Here is a 13,404-nt window from a genome sequence, read left to right as displayed (position 1 = left end):
TAAATATACTTGTAAAACACAGCCCAACATGCCTTGATGGATTTCTGACTTTTTGGGATCATTTACGTCTACATTTTTAGCTAATTCATTAAAATGAAAGCAAAAATAAACCGTGACAACATGAGGTTTATTGTAGCGAGGCAGCAGATTATGTTGTAAAGCCACATGATACACTACATCCTACATTTCCCACAATGCAACACTCCAACTCAATTCAAGCTGCATCTGTAAAAATCTTTAAATATTATTTTGGTAATGAAAAACATTTTAATGACCAGTACCTACATCCGGTATTGGGAGATAAATCCACTCTCATGCTCTCTTTTTTTTTTTTTTTAGAAAATAAACTGGTTCATTCACAACAAAATATCCTCAGATCTGCTTCAGTACCACCAGAATTGTTTACCTCTAATTCACAGCATTTCAAATACGGATAGAATAAATTATATATGGGGATAAACAGCCAGAGCCATTACCGTACTCGTGGGCTGCAAATGACACCAGAGCATAAATGAGATAAGTGCTAATGTGAAATATCAGCTAGATAAATTAGCAAGAGGGGGGAAAATAATCCAGCAGATTTAATTAAATCAAAATCCACGAGGTAAGACGTTCACATTGCTCACTGTAACAGTCAAACATGGACGGAAAACAAGCAAAACAAGGTTGTATTGCCGAAAAAAAGCATTTCAAGTAAATTAACTTACCGTAACTGTATGCTAAATTTAGCTCGCATGTTATAAAATGTCTTCACGTAGGGATCAAGTTACACACAACAGGAGGTTCCGCAGCCCTCGAGACCCTGTTGCTCCTCATCACAGCGAATCTGACTTCATTGCACCGTCTTTTAATAAACAGTCAAGTATCAGGTAGACATTCGTTTCTGCTGTGTTTAACGGCGTGACCTTCCGTGGTGAACAGAGCTAAGCTAAACAAGACGGGTCGCAGAACTACCCGCTCCTTTTGTCTACATTTCTCTCCCTAGGCTACGTCTCCATAAAGATTCCCTCTAAAGGCTGCGAGTCGCCTAAAACCAGCCCGTTGTGTAAAGTCACAGTTTTTGCTTGGTGTGCTTTTTAATTGTTTGAGGCAGTTCTCACAGTTCTCCACGGTTATCCTAAAACCTTCCCACCTCTTGGCTAACTGGGGGGGGCGGAGCCCAAGCTGCCTGCAGGTCAGGCGGGAAAACGCAGAGGCGAGGGTGGAGAAGAAGCAACAAAAAGGAAAAGTTTCTGATGCTGAATGAAATGAAACGTGGTTGCTGGTTAACCAGGACCTGATCTGGAACAGACTTCGCTCCCTTGCCAAGTCAGCGAGTCAGCTGGAACTGGTAGAGTAACAAAGCGTAGTAACAAAAGGTGTTTTTAAATCAGCAGTCAGTGGAGATTTTGGCCGACAGGTCCTGGATGCGCTGGGCGCTGCAGCTCTTGCACAAGATGTGGCCGTCCAGTGGGTAACAGCCTCGGCCCTCCCCCTCAGAGGACAGCAGGAGGCCACATTCCTGGTGGACACACGCTCCAGTCAGTTCAAGGCAACAACGCCGCTCGGTTCGCAGTAGAAAACCGGTTCTGGCTTCAGTCTCACCTCACAGACGTAACAATTAACGTGGAAGCTGCGATCCAGAGCGACTATCCTGACCGTCTCCTCCTGACCCTGCTCCGGCATGATGGGCTCGCCGCACACCGAACACCGCGGTGCGTACTTCCTGCAAAGGAGACAAAATATTTTTGCCAGGACCTTGCAGAAGATGACAGAGTTTTTTTTATATAAAGGTGTGGAAATGTGGTCGTACCGGTGGAAGTCTTCTATGCAGTGGATCTGTGAGGTGGCGTCTACGGTGAAGGGGACCCCGTCCAAACAGCAGTTACAGACCACACACGTGAAGCAGCGCGGGTGGTAGGCCTTCCCCATGGCCCGCAGGATGCGGTCCAGGATGGGTTTGGAGCACTTGGAACAGCGCTCCAACGTACTCTGGAACAAAACGAGGCATTGGAACCACAGCTGCAGAGAAGATGGCGTTCGTCTTTTCTGTTGACTCACAATGTAACAGCTTTCGCAGTAACTCTTCTTATCCAGGGCGTAGAAAGGTTGCCCGCGGAGACGGGCATGGCAGGTGATGCATGTGAAACACTCCACGTGGAACACCTGCTCCATGGCGATACAGCCACTGCCGTCGCCGACCACATTTTCTCCGCAGCGGGCGCAGCGTCCTGAGGGGGAGGGGGGGGACAGGAGGTTAAAATACTGTTAATAGTAAAAAAAATAAAATATGACAGTAATGTAGCATGGACTGCACCAAAATAGTCCTCTGAAGGAGGGTGGTTCATATCGTAAACCAACTTCTTGGTGAGTCGATCCAACTCTTCCTCAGGCCTGGTGTTTACTGCCCCCTAGTGGAAAATAAGTGGAATCGTACGGTAAAAAGATAGAACGTATCAATAAAGCATTTTAAGGATATTTTGAGACAAAAAAGCGACTAAATATGGTTTTGAAAACAACTCCTACCTTGTTAGACTGATAAGAGAGAGTCTGTAAGTCTCCTGACCCAGTTTGGTTGTTTTCTGTCCCTCTCTTTGACAGCGGAACCTGATTAACCCTTCCCACAGATCCCGACACCCCCTTGTAACCCGCCTCGGCGTGCATCTCCTGAGCTTGATGCGGAGGGTACCAACCCTGCAGATTTGCCTGAGATTGGGGAGGAGGGCGCGGCGCGTGCTGGCGGGGAGGTGGTGGGGTGTAGGCCTGCTCAGCCTGTCTCCCGGTCTGAGAATATGTGACTGGCTGCGCAGTTTTGACCTGGACGCTGAACCTGGGCCCGGTGGGAGTGGAGGCGGTGGTGTAGGAGGCCGGGACGGGCTGAGGGTAGGGCTTAGGGGCCGAGGAAGAGGACGCGTAGTAGTCCTGCTGGTGGGAAGAGGAGTACTGAGGTGATTCACTGGAGTAGGGCGACCCTGGGTGGTACTGGCTTTGGGGGTGAGGAGGGTAGCCCATCGCTGGCCGACTCTGAGGAGACCCCGCGTTCTGGTGTGCAGACTTGTAATGATCCCCTGAGAGGTATTTGTTGTAAGGCACGTTGTCGTACAGCTGAGGAGACACAGAAAGTTACTAAGGAACGAGCAATACCGTGCGATCGCATGAAATTTGGTGGAAAAACAGAGAAGCCCCACTTGGGCGCTGGAGTCCTGTGTGTGGCTATCCAGATCAGCGAGCATACTGGTGAGAGAGTCGATGTCGGCATCAATTTTGGAGTGATAGCTGGCTGGTTTTTCCGGACCGCGGTGCTACAAACACGTGAGAACGTCGCGTTCAAAGCTGTTGATTTTTTGCAGAGTCGAAGCTACTGAAAATGCACCCACCATGAACTCGTAACCATCCACGTGGGGGCTCCAGTTGCGATCTTCTTTGGGGCCGCATGGAGGGGAGTAATAGTGATCGCTCAAATGATGAACTGGCCCACCTTTGAAGTCAAATCACATATTTCCGTTTATCTTCTTCGCATTAAAAAAAAGGCGATGAGTTATTTCTCACCTGTGGGTGCAGAAGCCATATACCTCCCCCCTCCTCCCCCGCCGCCGTTCGGGTCATAGGGGCCATATTTTGGGCGGAAGTCCGACATGCCTCCCATCATCTTGTTGGGGGCTCTGTAGACCGCTGACCCGGCAGGTTGGGACATCTGCGGTCCGGCTCTCTCTGGGCTATCCAGAGTTCTCGGTGGAAGCCAGGTGGGGCCCGACATGGCAGAGGCTTCTAGGAAAGGAGAGTTTCTGTCATGTTTCACGACAGCGAAACGTATATTTTCTGTATTCTAAATGCAAACAATATAAGAGCCAGTGCCCGTGGTCAGACAAGAGTCCCATGATCCCAGCCGCTGCTCATTTTTCACACGTGTAACCAATGGAAACAGAGAGATACTTTATTTTTTGTCTCCTATGGCAACAGAAACACAGAGTGGACAATAGGCTTCTAGATTTAGAGGAAGCCACTTGGGGGGTTTCCAGCAGCAGTGCACATTGAGCTGAAACGTGTATTTGTGTGCTTCCACACACATTCGTGCAACAGCAGTTTTGGAGACAAACAGGTGCAGATTTGAGGCTGCCCCTCGCCTGCCACAATGGTTATTGTCCTTGGATGTTTACACGCCTGGAATCACTGATTTTCAAGTGAGGCACAGACAAAAACAAGGCAGGAAATATTGTGTACCGACACGTGTCGCTGCAAATGTGGACACCTGGCTTATAACAATATGGCGCGTTTCCTCTGTGGAATACATGAGCCTGCAAAGTGGTGACTTGCACCTGACAAACACAGATGCACAGTGTGAAAGCATTTCCACACTTTCATAAATTACACAAAAATTGGCACTTTTGGACAAACAATCCATCAATTTACATGTAGGAAATGCTCTGAAATGCGAAACGTGGCGTTTTGCAGTCTGTTCTGCTGCCGAGTAACAATGCCAACATGGATTAGCTGCAGCAAACGGCATTGTCAGGGCAGAGAACATAATTCCCCACTCAGGTTGATTGCATGCAGGTTGTAAAAGGATTAGAATACTGGATAAAAGGCAAATAATAAAAGTCTTGCAGTTGTGTTCCTTTGTAATCATAGTTAATGTTTTGTCTCCTTTTCCCCCCCCAACATCCACAATGTGTACGTGGACTGACGCTTCACGGGGACCATATGGGGAAGAGTGGCCATGACTCCCAACCTTTCACCAGATTATGCCTCCATCCCACTACGGATGATCACAGAGGAGGCTTAATCACGCTTAATCCGACCATGTGATAACTACGCTGTTTCAAAGACAAACGTTTAATTTTATTGTAGAACACAAATCTGTTTTTTTTTTTGTAATTATTAAGAAAGCTTATCTGAACGCAAAATAAACTACTCAAGAAATGACAGCCGGAAACGCGCTTGAACTAAACACACAACATCCGGTACGCGCGATATCAAAATAAAACCTCTTCCTGGAAAAGAATTAGGAAACACGGTTCGACTTCGCAAAAAAGGATGAAATTTAAGACTGTCGTGGCTGACATGTGTTGGTTAACCAAACATAATTGATGGCGTTCGTTTTATCTCAAGTTAACATGATTTTCTTGGGCCGTTGTAGCAACTTTGCTTTAATTCTGAAGACAGCTGGCTCCTGTTAGTCGGAACGTCTTTGCCATCATTTAGCTTAACACGAACCATTAAAACTAAACTAAACAATAACGCGAGACAATTTAGCTGAAATCGACAGCGATTAAAAAACGAATATAAAATCTATTGCGCGTCCGCAAAGTACGTTCAATCGACATCAGCGTTTCATACCTTTTTTGAGTACCTTCCGCAATTCTCCTGCTTCCAGTTTAATCTACAAACCAGCGCTGCATTATCAAATAAAAGAAACTCGTCTTTTGTCCACAGTCGCGACACAGTACAGATTTAAACTAAAAAGCAACAAAGTTGTAACCACGGACACAATCTGTCTCGTTGCTCGTCCAAATCTGCTCTCGGCGCGTCGCCTTTGAGGAAAACAAACCTCCAGAGTAAAAGAGGAACCCCCTTTCAGCGACAATTGTGCATCTTTAACTGCAATGACAGGGCCGTTCACTTGTTTGTTAGCCTGTTTTGAACTCGAGCAGAGCTCGTGCGTCGCCCCCAGGCTAACCAAAACGCACCAGCGAGGCAACAATGAAGCAACCGCCGCCTACCCGACGAAGTCAGCCCCGCAAACGCGGCGCTCGCCTCCGCTGAGGTGATGGAAGCTGAGTGAAAGTGATCCCGAAATAACTTTCTTTCGGCTTCAGCGCCATTAACCTACTTTATGATGGATCGCGAGGCCTTTAGCAGCAGATCCCTGCTGCATTCCGGACATGTGACGTAGCTGCGTGTGCGCGCGGGGGGTGGTTGCGACCGGATGAGGAAAGTTTTGCTGTTTTACCTTTACCCAGCGTGCATTGCTGCAGTCTCCAAATAAGATCTCAGATGATTCGGTTAAAGCCGTTTTAATTTGATTTCTTCTTTCGCAAGACAAACAACGAAGAAGACAAAGTTTGCGCGATTGATCCTTGTAAATCGAAAGCTCGGTTGTCATGGTAACACCAAAGCCAAATGCCAAAGTATTTCTTTGAAATCGATTGTGTGGTTGTTTTCAGAGTGCTTTCATATCTTTTATCCTACAGTGATCGCCCTTGGAGTTCTTTGATGTTTAGGGTATAAATAAAGCGAGTTATCATTCGCGGGCCACATAATTAATTAGAAATTTTGATTTGAATAATTACGTTTATTCCAAAACGCGATTTTCTGACTTCTAATTCTAATAATTTTAGACATAATTAAGGCCACGATTTCGTCATTGCTCAAAATGGTTTTTGAAGGAATACATGCACACAAGGAACAATAAGAGGTTCTGGATTTGGTTTTGGGGGGAAAAAAAGAAAAGGTTGATTTATTTTTTATGTAGAAAAGTTCAAATAATAAAAAAAACTATTTCTTTTCCAGAATGAAATTCAAGAAGGGTTCAAAAACCATCTTGAGCTTCCAAACAAAGAAAAAATGGTTGCATCAGAGGATAAACGACCTACAGGGCTCGTTGAAGAGTTGCTAGGATCAGGTCAGCCATCATAACAAGCTTTTATCGCTGAATGGGGACCATGGGGTAGATCTGAAGTGTGAATGAGTTGATGATGCAGGCAGCTCTGGAGGAGAGTGCTGCAAAATATGAGGCTCTGGAGAAAAACCTCCAGAAGCTGCTGTTAAAAAAAGAGGAGGTCCACAAGAACCAGCTGGAAGAGAAAGAAGACTTACAAGAAGGGGCTGGAGAAGGAGCTCTCAGACAGAGGAAGACTTCCAGAAGAAGCTCTCTAAAAAAATGAAATCTTCCAGAAGACGCTGAGTAAAATCTGAGGCCGGAGCTCAAGGATGGGAAGAGAACGAGAGGGAGCCGAAGGAGACGCTCCTGAAGATGGCGGAATGGAAGAAGATCAAACAGAAGCAGGAAAAGGAAGAGAAGAGTGTTTGTTTATTCTGGAAGTGGAAACTGGTGACAAAGAGCTCAAAGTCATCTTCTAGGTCTAGGCCTTTAAAACCTTCTCTCAGCTTCAAAAATCTCCAAACAGTCCAAACCAATGTATGTGAGTGATCAACACTCTCTCCACATTTTGTTATAACATCTGAAGCCAATATGTTGGAGGCCTGGCCCTTGTTTTCTGTTGAGTGCCGAGGGACAATTTTTATAATGACAGATGCTATATAAATAAACATGAATTGAATTACAAGGCCTGTATTTCTGTATTTTCCCCCATATGTCTTGTTGTGCTGGACAGGCTCTGAATCTCTGTCCCAGTTACCCCATCTCCCCCTTTCTCTACCCCACTCACCATTTAATTTGGAGGCCCACCACATATCCCAAAGCATTTCTTTGAAGACAGCTTCTCACCACTGTCATTTGTTTTAAATGGATCAGCTACCTCCGCCAGTGCCTTAAGCTTGGGTTGGGCCCTGGGATAGCCCCTCTCCCGCCCCCTCTCCCTCCTCCGGCTCCTGCTTCCGTGAGCCGTCTGCCCTTATATGTCCAGAGAGCTCTACGATCGCAGGGAGAGGCGGCTTATTGTTGCACGAGCCATCAACACCGTGGCACCAGTGCCGAGAGCCAAAGTCAAAGCATGGCTTCAGTCCATATCGGACAGGCGACCAGGAAACCACAACATGGGGAATCCCTGTTTACACACGTTTAACAGGGTTTAAAAAAAGGGTCATTTGCTCATGGACACTGCACAAGTGTTTTTTTTCTGCAGCTGCAGAAGTTCAAAACTCCAAATAAGACAACAAAGGTGTTGCTGATGCTCGCTGATGGGCAGCCAAGGGAACAGGAAGTCACTCGAATCGTCGCCAGGCTTTGCCAACGGGATGGACTCAATGGCTTCCTCCCATTGGTGAACCTGTTTTGTAATGTTCTCACTTTTCCTCAACCGCCCCCCCTCATCCGTTCTTCTCACAATGCCTGGAAGTAGCCAAGACCTACATCTCCCTCTCTGTTTTGTTAATCCTTGTTTTCCTACGTGTTTTTTTATTATGTACAATTGATCCGACCTCCATCCAAACAAATAAGGGCATGCACGCCTTAACCACGGCGTGCAAAAAAAACTGCTTCCAATTTGTTTCTTTCAGGATTAAAAAAATTAAATGATGGGATGTCCAGTAAATAAGCACATTTCTGTGAAGCTAAAACAAGCAGGCTTCAAATTCTGCATTATCTACATTCTTTTCGATTAAAATAAGTTCTGAAATGGACCCGGTAACCTGGTTTAAAAAAAGCAAAAACATTATCAATCACACAAGAGGAACTTATGGAGGGGGTCAACTTTTCTCTCCTCTTTCTTTGATGTTTCCGATAAAACTAATGCGACGGAAAGAAAGGTTCGGAGTTCACGCCCGCAGCACCTCAATTAAATGTCCTGGTCCTGGCTCTCCGTGACCCCGAGGTCGCCCCCGTCCTGAACATGAGGTGAGTTTCCGCTTGTTTTTCAGTCTTTTTCTCACCCCCGCCTCCATCTTCATCCCTCCTCTCTTGTCTATGGCTTTCCTTCATTATGAATATTATTGGCGGATGTCCTGAGCGGGCGTTTTTCATCCACATCTCTGAAGCAGCTTTGCAGGATGCGGCGTGAAGCCCGTGCATGTGCGCGCGTACAAGGATAGTTCCTGTACATCTGTCAGCTTTGTCAGGGCGGGAGGCACGGTTGTTTTTCACCAACAGGAGAAGGTGTCTCCCATCTAAAATGATCTGTTTGGACTTCCTTCCTTCAGAGGCCTCCTAGCACGATGCCCCTGCTCTCAGGGAGCGAGTCAGAAGCTTCCGGACACAGTTGTGGCCTGATGAGTAATGCTTGTTTTCTTCAATCCGGCAGCTCCGGAGTGACACTGTTTTCCTTTCCGAACTCAATTAAACCATGACTAAATAATGACGCTTTTGAAATACTCGTGATTTTTTAATTCTCTTCCAGCCATCACTGCTTACTATTATTATATTATGTACTACTAGTACATAATCCATAAATTATTAGAATTACTTTTAGCATTCTAAGATAATAGCATCCAACAAGAACACACTTTGTCCTGAGAGGTGTGATGAGAACATATCAGCCGCACAGCTCATTTGATCACATAAAAACAAGACAAGAAACACGTTCAACGCAGACTATTTTTTATTAAATTCAACCTTGTTTAGAATGTAGAATTTTAGAAATGGCCCCAATAATGCCTTTATAACTACCTCAATATGAAATCATCATGCAACAAAGTTATACCAAAGCTTAAATCACCAAACCTCTTATTGATTAATGCCAATAACAACGGCAGAGCATGTTTATTCAACAATAGGCTGGTCTTCCAGTTTCCTCTGACAGTTTCCTCTATCCTGGAGGAGGGTGGACGGTAGGAAGGCGTTGGTGGGGGAATACTGGTGCTCTCTTGATTACCCCTGGATAGTCAGGCACGTACCGCCTCTCCCTGAGGATCTCCAAATGTATTTGTTCAACGCGATTGAAAAACACACGATTCTTTCCTGCCATTACTCCGCTCGGACCTGCAGGGGTTTACAAAAACTAATAGGCCCCTATAAATACTTGGATGTTGGGACCTGGGCCAGGGTCTTTCCTGTTCTGCTTCCAGTGCGCGTGGGCCATTGAGGAAAGAGGAAACAAGCAGCCCAGGTTGTAGGGCGGCTTCCTGCGCGACATTATAAAGAGCTCCCTCCTGTCGGGCTCCCATCACAGTGCTGCTGCGAGCAAGTAGAGACCCGTTGAGGACCTGGGCCACATCTGCTGTGGACTGAAGGCCGTCGTCGCGGTGCACAAAAGCTCTCGTCCCTGCTGGTCGGGGTGAGTTGTCAAACCCTTTTCTTGGACTATCTCATAACATATTTAGACATCAGCGTTCTCGATGAACTGAATTTAGATTGACAAATGAATGGAGCACGGGTCCTTTCACCCCACGCAGGTACGAGTAGGGAGCTGGTCTCACCTAATAAATGTGTCTGGGACACTCGGGAAAATTTATTCTCTCAGTTGTACAAAGGTAAGTCATTAGAGTTCTTTCAAAATAAATGCACCCACGCACACAAACGCCATAATTCTACCTCATCCGTTTACTCTGCCCAGATTCGAGTGATGGATAAATTGGGAGCTTACAGGATGGACAGAGTGCCAGAGGCCTCGGTTGTGGGATACGTGAAGGAGTTCACACGCCACTCCGGCGACGTGCTGCTGAACTTGAACGAACTCCGACGTCGCGGCATCCTGACCGACACCACCCTGGTCGTGGGCAGCGTGCAGTTGCGCGCGCACTGCGCCGTGCTCGTGGCCTGCAGGTCGGTGCAAAAGTCCAAGCCATACAGCTTCATACTGCTCCCCATCCACATCTAAATTCTCTCTCTCTCTCACTCCAAATTCAGCGGGTTCTTCTACTCGCTCTACTCCCACCGCACGTTGCTTCAGGGGCGTGGGCGCGGCGGCGAAGAGCATCTCAGCACCGTGTCCCTCCCTGACACCTTGGACCCGTCCAGCATCTCGCTGCTGCTGGACTTCATGTACACCTCTCGGCTCCCTCTGACTCCGAGCGTTGTCTCCGGGGTGCTCGGTGCTGCCACGTACTTGCAGATGGACCACGTGGCCGATGCCTGCCGAGAGTTCATGCAGCTGCACTGGTGAGGCAACATCTCCTGGTTTCACCGGGGGAAACACTCTTGGTTCTCACCTTGGCAGCAACTGATGAGGTATGTGGTTGTTTTTCAGCAGGGAGAAGACGAGCGTAAGGCGTCCCCCACTGGAGCTGGACTCTGCGGTGTCTCTATCCCCTGTTGATCCCAAAAGAGTGGACCCACCATACCCAGACTCCCAGAAATTCCTCACAGGAGCGATTGCTACAAGGTCAGGCTTGTGCTTGGAATATTAGTCAAAACTGACAAAAGTTTCCCGCTTGCTTGTCCGTTTGGTTTGTTCATGTGTCGACACCAGCACCACTGCCTGTTTACTTTTGTCTGTTGTTTGTCCGAGTTTCTAGCTCATTACAGCACTTCCTTTGTTTCTACCGCAGGCTCCCAGAGGATGTTGGGGGCTCTCTCAAGCCAGGGGCTTTCCCGACCTGCCAGCCAGGGTCAACGAGGCTGAAGGAGGGGCCGGAGTCACCACAGATGTGCAGTCCGTCTCCAGAAAGCCCCGCCCGCTCCAACTGCCATCCCAACTCCCCGTCAGAGTCAAACACATGCAACAAGAACCTTGTGGTGGGTGTGGAAGTTGGAAATCACCGCTTTTCTTAGAGCTTCAAGCAGGTTGACTGAATTCTGTTTCTCCAGGCTGACGTCAAAGCTTCGCCGGACCCAAAGGCTTGCAACTGGAAAAAATACAAGTACATTGTCCTCAACCCCCTCTGTGCAGCCACCTCAGTCAAAGAAGAGGATACCGAGGAACCGGCAAGTCGCTCATCCCCCACTGCAAATGGGAAGGGTCCGACCCCCAACCCACCAACAGAGGAGTGGTCTGGAGAAGTGCCTGGTCAGATTATTAGGTAAGACGTTGACAACTCAAAGGTAATATCAAGAAAAAAGAAATTTTAGCAAATTTCAAACTCTGCTCTCACCTCAGACAGGGGCAGGCCTCCTGCTATGAGGGTTCTGGCCGAGCCCCTCCCCTGGGGCCACCCCCCTCTGTGGATCACGCAACAGTTCCTCCCCCTTCCCAGGTTGAAAGAGGTAAAAACAAACCCTCCTTCAAGTGGCACGCATTGATTGGCAGTTTTCTTCATTAGTCTCACGTCTCCCCCTCAGAGACCAAACATCAACCTGCGATCAAGCATGAGAGTTACTATGTTCCCTACTGCTACTCTGGAAGTCCTCAAGGAACCAAACCTGCCTGCACAGGTGAGTTGAGGAGTACCGGTAACCTGCCGCTTTATTTGCATTGAGTTCCCATTTCAACCACGACGCTTATGTTCTCTTCCAGGAGGTGACAAACCATACCGCTGCAATGTGTGCGGCGCCCAGTTTAACCGTCCGGCTAATCTGAAGACTCACTCCCGCATTCACTCAGGGGAGAAACCTTACCGCTGTGACACCTGCGGCGCGCGATTTGTTCAGGTGAGAAGGTTAGCGAGGCAGACACCAGCGAGATGTGGAGGACAATAATTGCTCCCTCACATTGATATTAGACTGAACGTGTCATCAGCTGGGTTTGTCCTGGTTGCAGGTTGCTCACCTCAGAGCCCACATCCTGATCCACACGGGCGAGAAGCCCTACCCCTGCCACACCTGCGGCACTCGCTTCCGCCATCTGCAAACCCTGAAGAGCCACCTGCGCATTCACACCGGAGAGAAACCTTACAATGTGAGTTACGAGCCTTTCCGGACCGCTGTCGTGTTTATTCGGCCCCTGTGACATCGTCAGTTTGACCTTTTGACCCTCGTGTTTGACCAGTGCGAAAAGTGTGACCTTCACTTCCGCCACAAGAGCCAGCTGCGCCTTCACCTGCGCCAGAAGCACGGGGCCGTCACCAACACCAAGATCCGCTACAAGGTTCTGGCTGAGCCGTTCCAGCCTGTCCTGCAGGCCTACTGAGGGAAGCTGAGCCCCCGTCACGGAGAGCAGAAGGTTACTGGCTGAATCAGTAAGAAAATGTGAAGGATAGGCAAGTGATCAATGAACTACAGCATTTTAGCATTAGTAATAACTGCTTTATAACATTTGAGGTTGAATTTGGAGAAGCTTTTGATAAATGTACTGCCGGATGCGAGCTTGGAGCTAAGATGAACTACTGACGCGACTCTGGAGGGTTCTTAGTGTCAGTGAGACGGATATGAAGTTAAAGTGAATCTGAAGGTTTGTGAAGGTTAGGAAGAAAAGAGGATGTTTGCGATAGTGAAATGAGAGAAAAGCAAGTATGAAGGAAATGGGACGTTTGTTTTCTTTTAAATTTGAAGTTGTTAAGAAGAACCTAACTGGATATTTCATGATCTTTTGTGTGTATTTAACTCAAAATTATTTTAATGTGAAGGCCTGGAGCCTGTGTGTTGCAGTGATATCTGCTTTTTACAGTCCGAGCAGGCAAAGGACTCGTGAGGCTTAAGGAGTTTAAAACATGAGTTTAAATTGGTAATTGGAGAGTTGATAATATTTGTATGTGAGTTAATTTGCTGGACAAAGATGGTTTTATACAATTTAAATTAAATCATTTTTATAGCGATTGGAGATCTGGTGTTCAGTGTTTCATTAAATCTCCTTTGTGGAATAAAGAAATTTGCGTTTACAGCAGTGCACAGCTTTGCTTTCCCTTCTGCTTTTCTCCTCTGCACACTTCCTTCCTCCGAATTTCTAGCCCTGAATCAACTCTCCTCCACCTTTTTCCACATTTCTTTGGCACATT

The 13,404-nt window shown here is 47.3% G+C and overlaps 2 protein-coding genes and 1 long non-coding RNA gene across 8 annotated transcripts; 2 read left to right on the top strand and 1 right to left on the bottom strand.

The window, feature by feature from the left end:
* Nucleotides 1-108: 108 nt before the first annotated feature.
* On the bottom strand, nucleotides 109-5,923 carry trip6 (thyroid hormone receptor interactor 6). Of its 6 annotated transcripts, none has more exons than XM_011606682.2 (10): nucleotides 5,810-5,923; nucleotides 3,529-3,747; nucleotides 3,357-3,457; nucleotides 3,168-3,281; nucleotides 2,506-3,084; nucleotides 2,297-2,390; nucleotides 2,041-2,210; nucleotides 1,793-1,971; nucleotides 1,585-1,705; nucleotides 109-1,501 (listed from the first exon to the last, which is right to left on the bottom strand). In XM_011606682.2, the coding sequence occupies exons 2-10, from the start codon at nucleotides 3,734-3,736 to the stop codon at nucleotides 1,370-1,372; spliced, it is 1,698 nt and encodes a 565-aa protein (XP_011604984.2). In that variant the 5' UTR covers nucleotides 3,737-3,747; nucleotides 5,810-5,923; the 3' UTR covers nucleotides 109-1,369. The 6 variants fall into 6 exon arrangements, with proteins under 6 accessions (XP_011604984.2, XP_029696857.1, XP_029696854.1 ...); XM_029840997.1 differs by having other exon boundaries at nucleotides 3,529-3,744; nucleotides 5,810-5,830; XM_029840994.1 differs by having other exon boundaries at nucleotides 5,700-5,824.
* On the top strand, nucleotides 5,792-6,752 carry LOC115250809 (uncharacterized). The gene is made up of 2 exons (XR_003889391.1): nucleotides 5,792-6,083; nucleotides 6,490-6,752. It is a non-coding gene; the product is annotated as an uncharacterized lncRNA (long non-coding RNA).
* A 2,442-nt stretch (nucleotides 6,753-9,194) lies between these two features.
* bcl6b (BCL6B transcription repressor) lies at nucleotides 9,195-13,273 on the top strand. Its single transcript, XM_011606684.2, has 12 exons — nucleotides 9,195-9,869; nucleotides 9,988-10,065; nucleotides 10,149-10,357; nucleotides 10,442-10,693; nucleotides 10,782-10,916; nucleotides 11,083-11,269; nucleotides 11,342-11,553; nucleotides 11,631-11,737; nucleotides 11,813-11,905; nucleotides 11,988-12,121; nucleotides 12,231-12,368; nucleotides 12,459-13,273. The coding sequence occupies exons 3-12, from the start codon at nucleotides 10,158-10,160 to the stop codon at nucleotides 12,597-12,599; spliced, it is 1,599 nt and encodes a 532-aa protein (XP_011604986.1). The 5' UTR covers nucleotides 9,195-9,869; nucleotides 9,988-10,065; nucleotides 10,149-10,157; the 3' UTR covers nucleotides 12,600-13,273.
* Nucleotides 13,274-13,404: the final 131 nt, after the last annotated feature.

The sequence above is a fragment of the Takifugu rubripes genome, chromosome 8 (genome assembly GCF_901000725.2).
Source record: "Takifugu rubripes chromosome 8, fTakRub1.2, whole genome shotgun sequence".
Taxonomy (NCBI): Eukaryota; Metazoa; Chordata; class Actinopteri; order Tetraodontiformes; family Tetraodontidae; genus Takifugu; species Takifugu rubripes.
This window is presented reverse-complemented; position numbering and strand designations above follow the sequence as displayed.

Excerpts from the sequence above, each read along its gene's own strand:
- trip6 (XM_011606682.2), bottom strand. The coding sequence starts at position 3,736 with ATGTCGGGCCCCACCTGGCTTCCACCGAGAACTCTGGATAGCCCAGAG. Across the intron at positions 3,085-3,167 it reads CACAGGACTCCAGCGCCCAA|CTGTACGACAACGTGCCTTA; the intron begins GTGGGGCTTCTC and ends GTGTCTCCTCAG. Across the intron at positions 2,211-2,296 it reads TCCTTCAGAGGACTATTTTG|GACGCTGCGCCCGCTGCGGA; the intron begins GTGCAGTCCATG and ends CCTCCCCCTCAG.
- bcl6b (XM_011606684.2), top strand. The coding sequence starts at position 10,158 with ATGGATAAATTGGGAGCTTACAGGATGGACAGAGTGCCAGAGGCCTCG. Across the intron at positions 10,358-10,441 it reads GCCGTGCTCGTGGCCTGCAG|CGGGTTCTTCTACTCGCTCT; the intron begins GTCGGTGCAAAA and ends CTCCAAATTCAG. Across the intron at positions 11,270-11,341 it reads CATGCAACAAGAACCTTGTG|GCTGACGTCAAAGCTTCGCC; the intron begins GTGGGTGTGGAA and ends CTGTTTCTCCAG.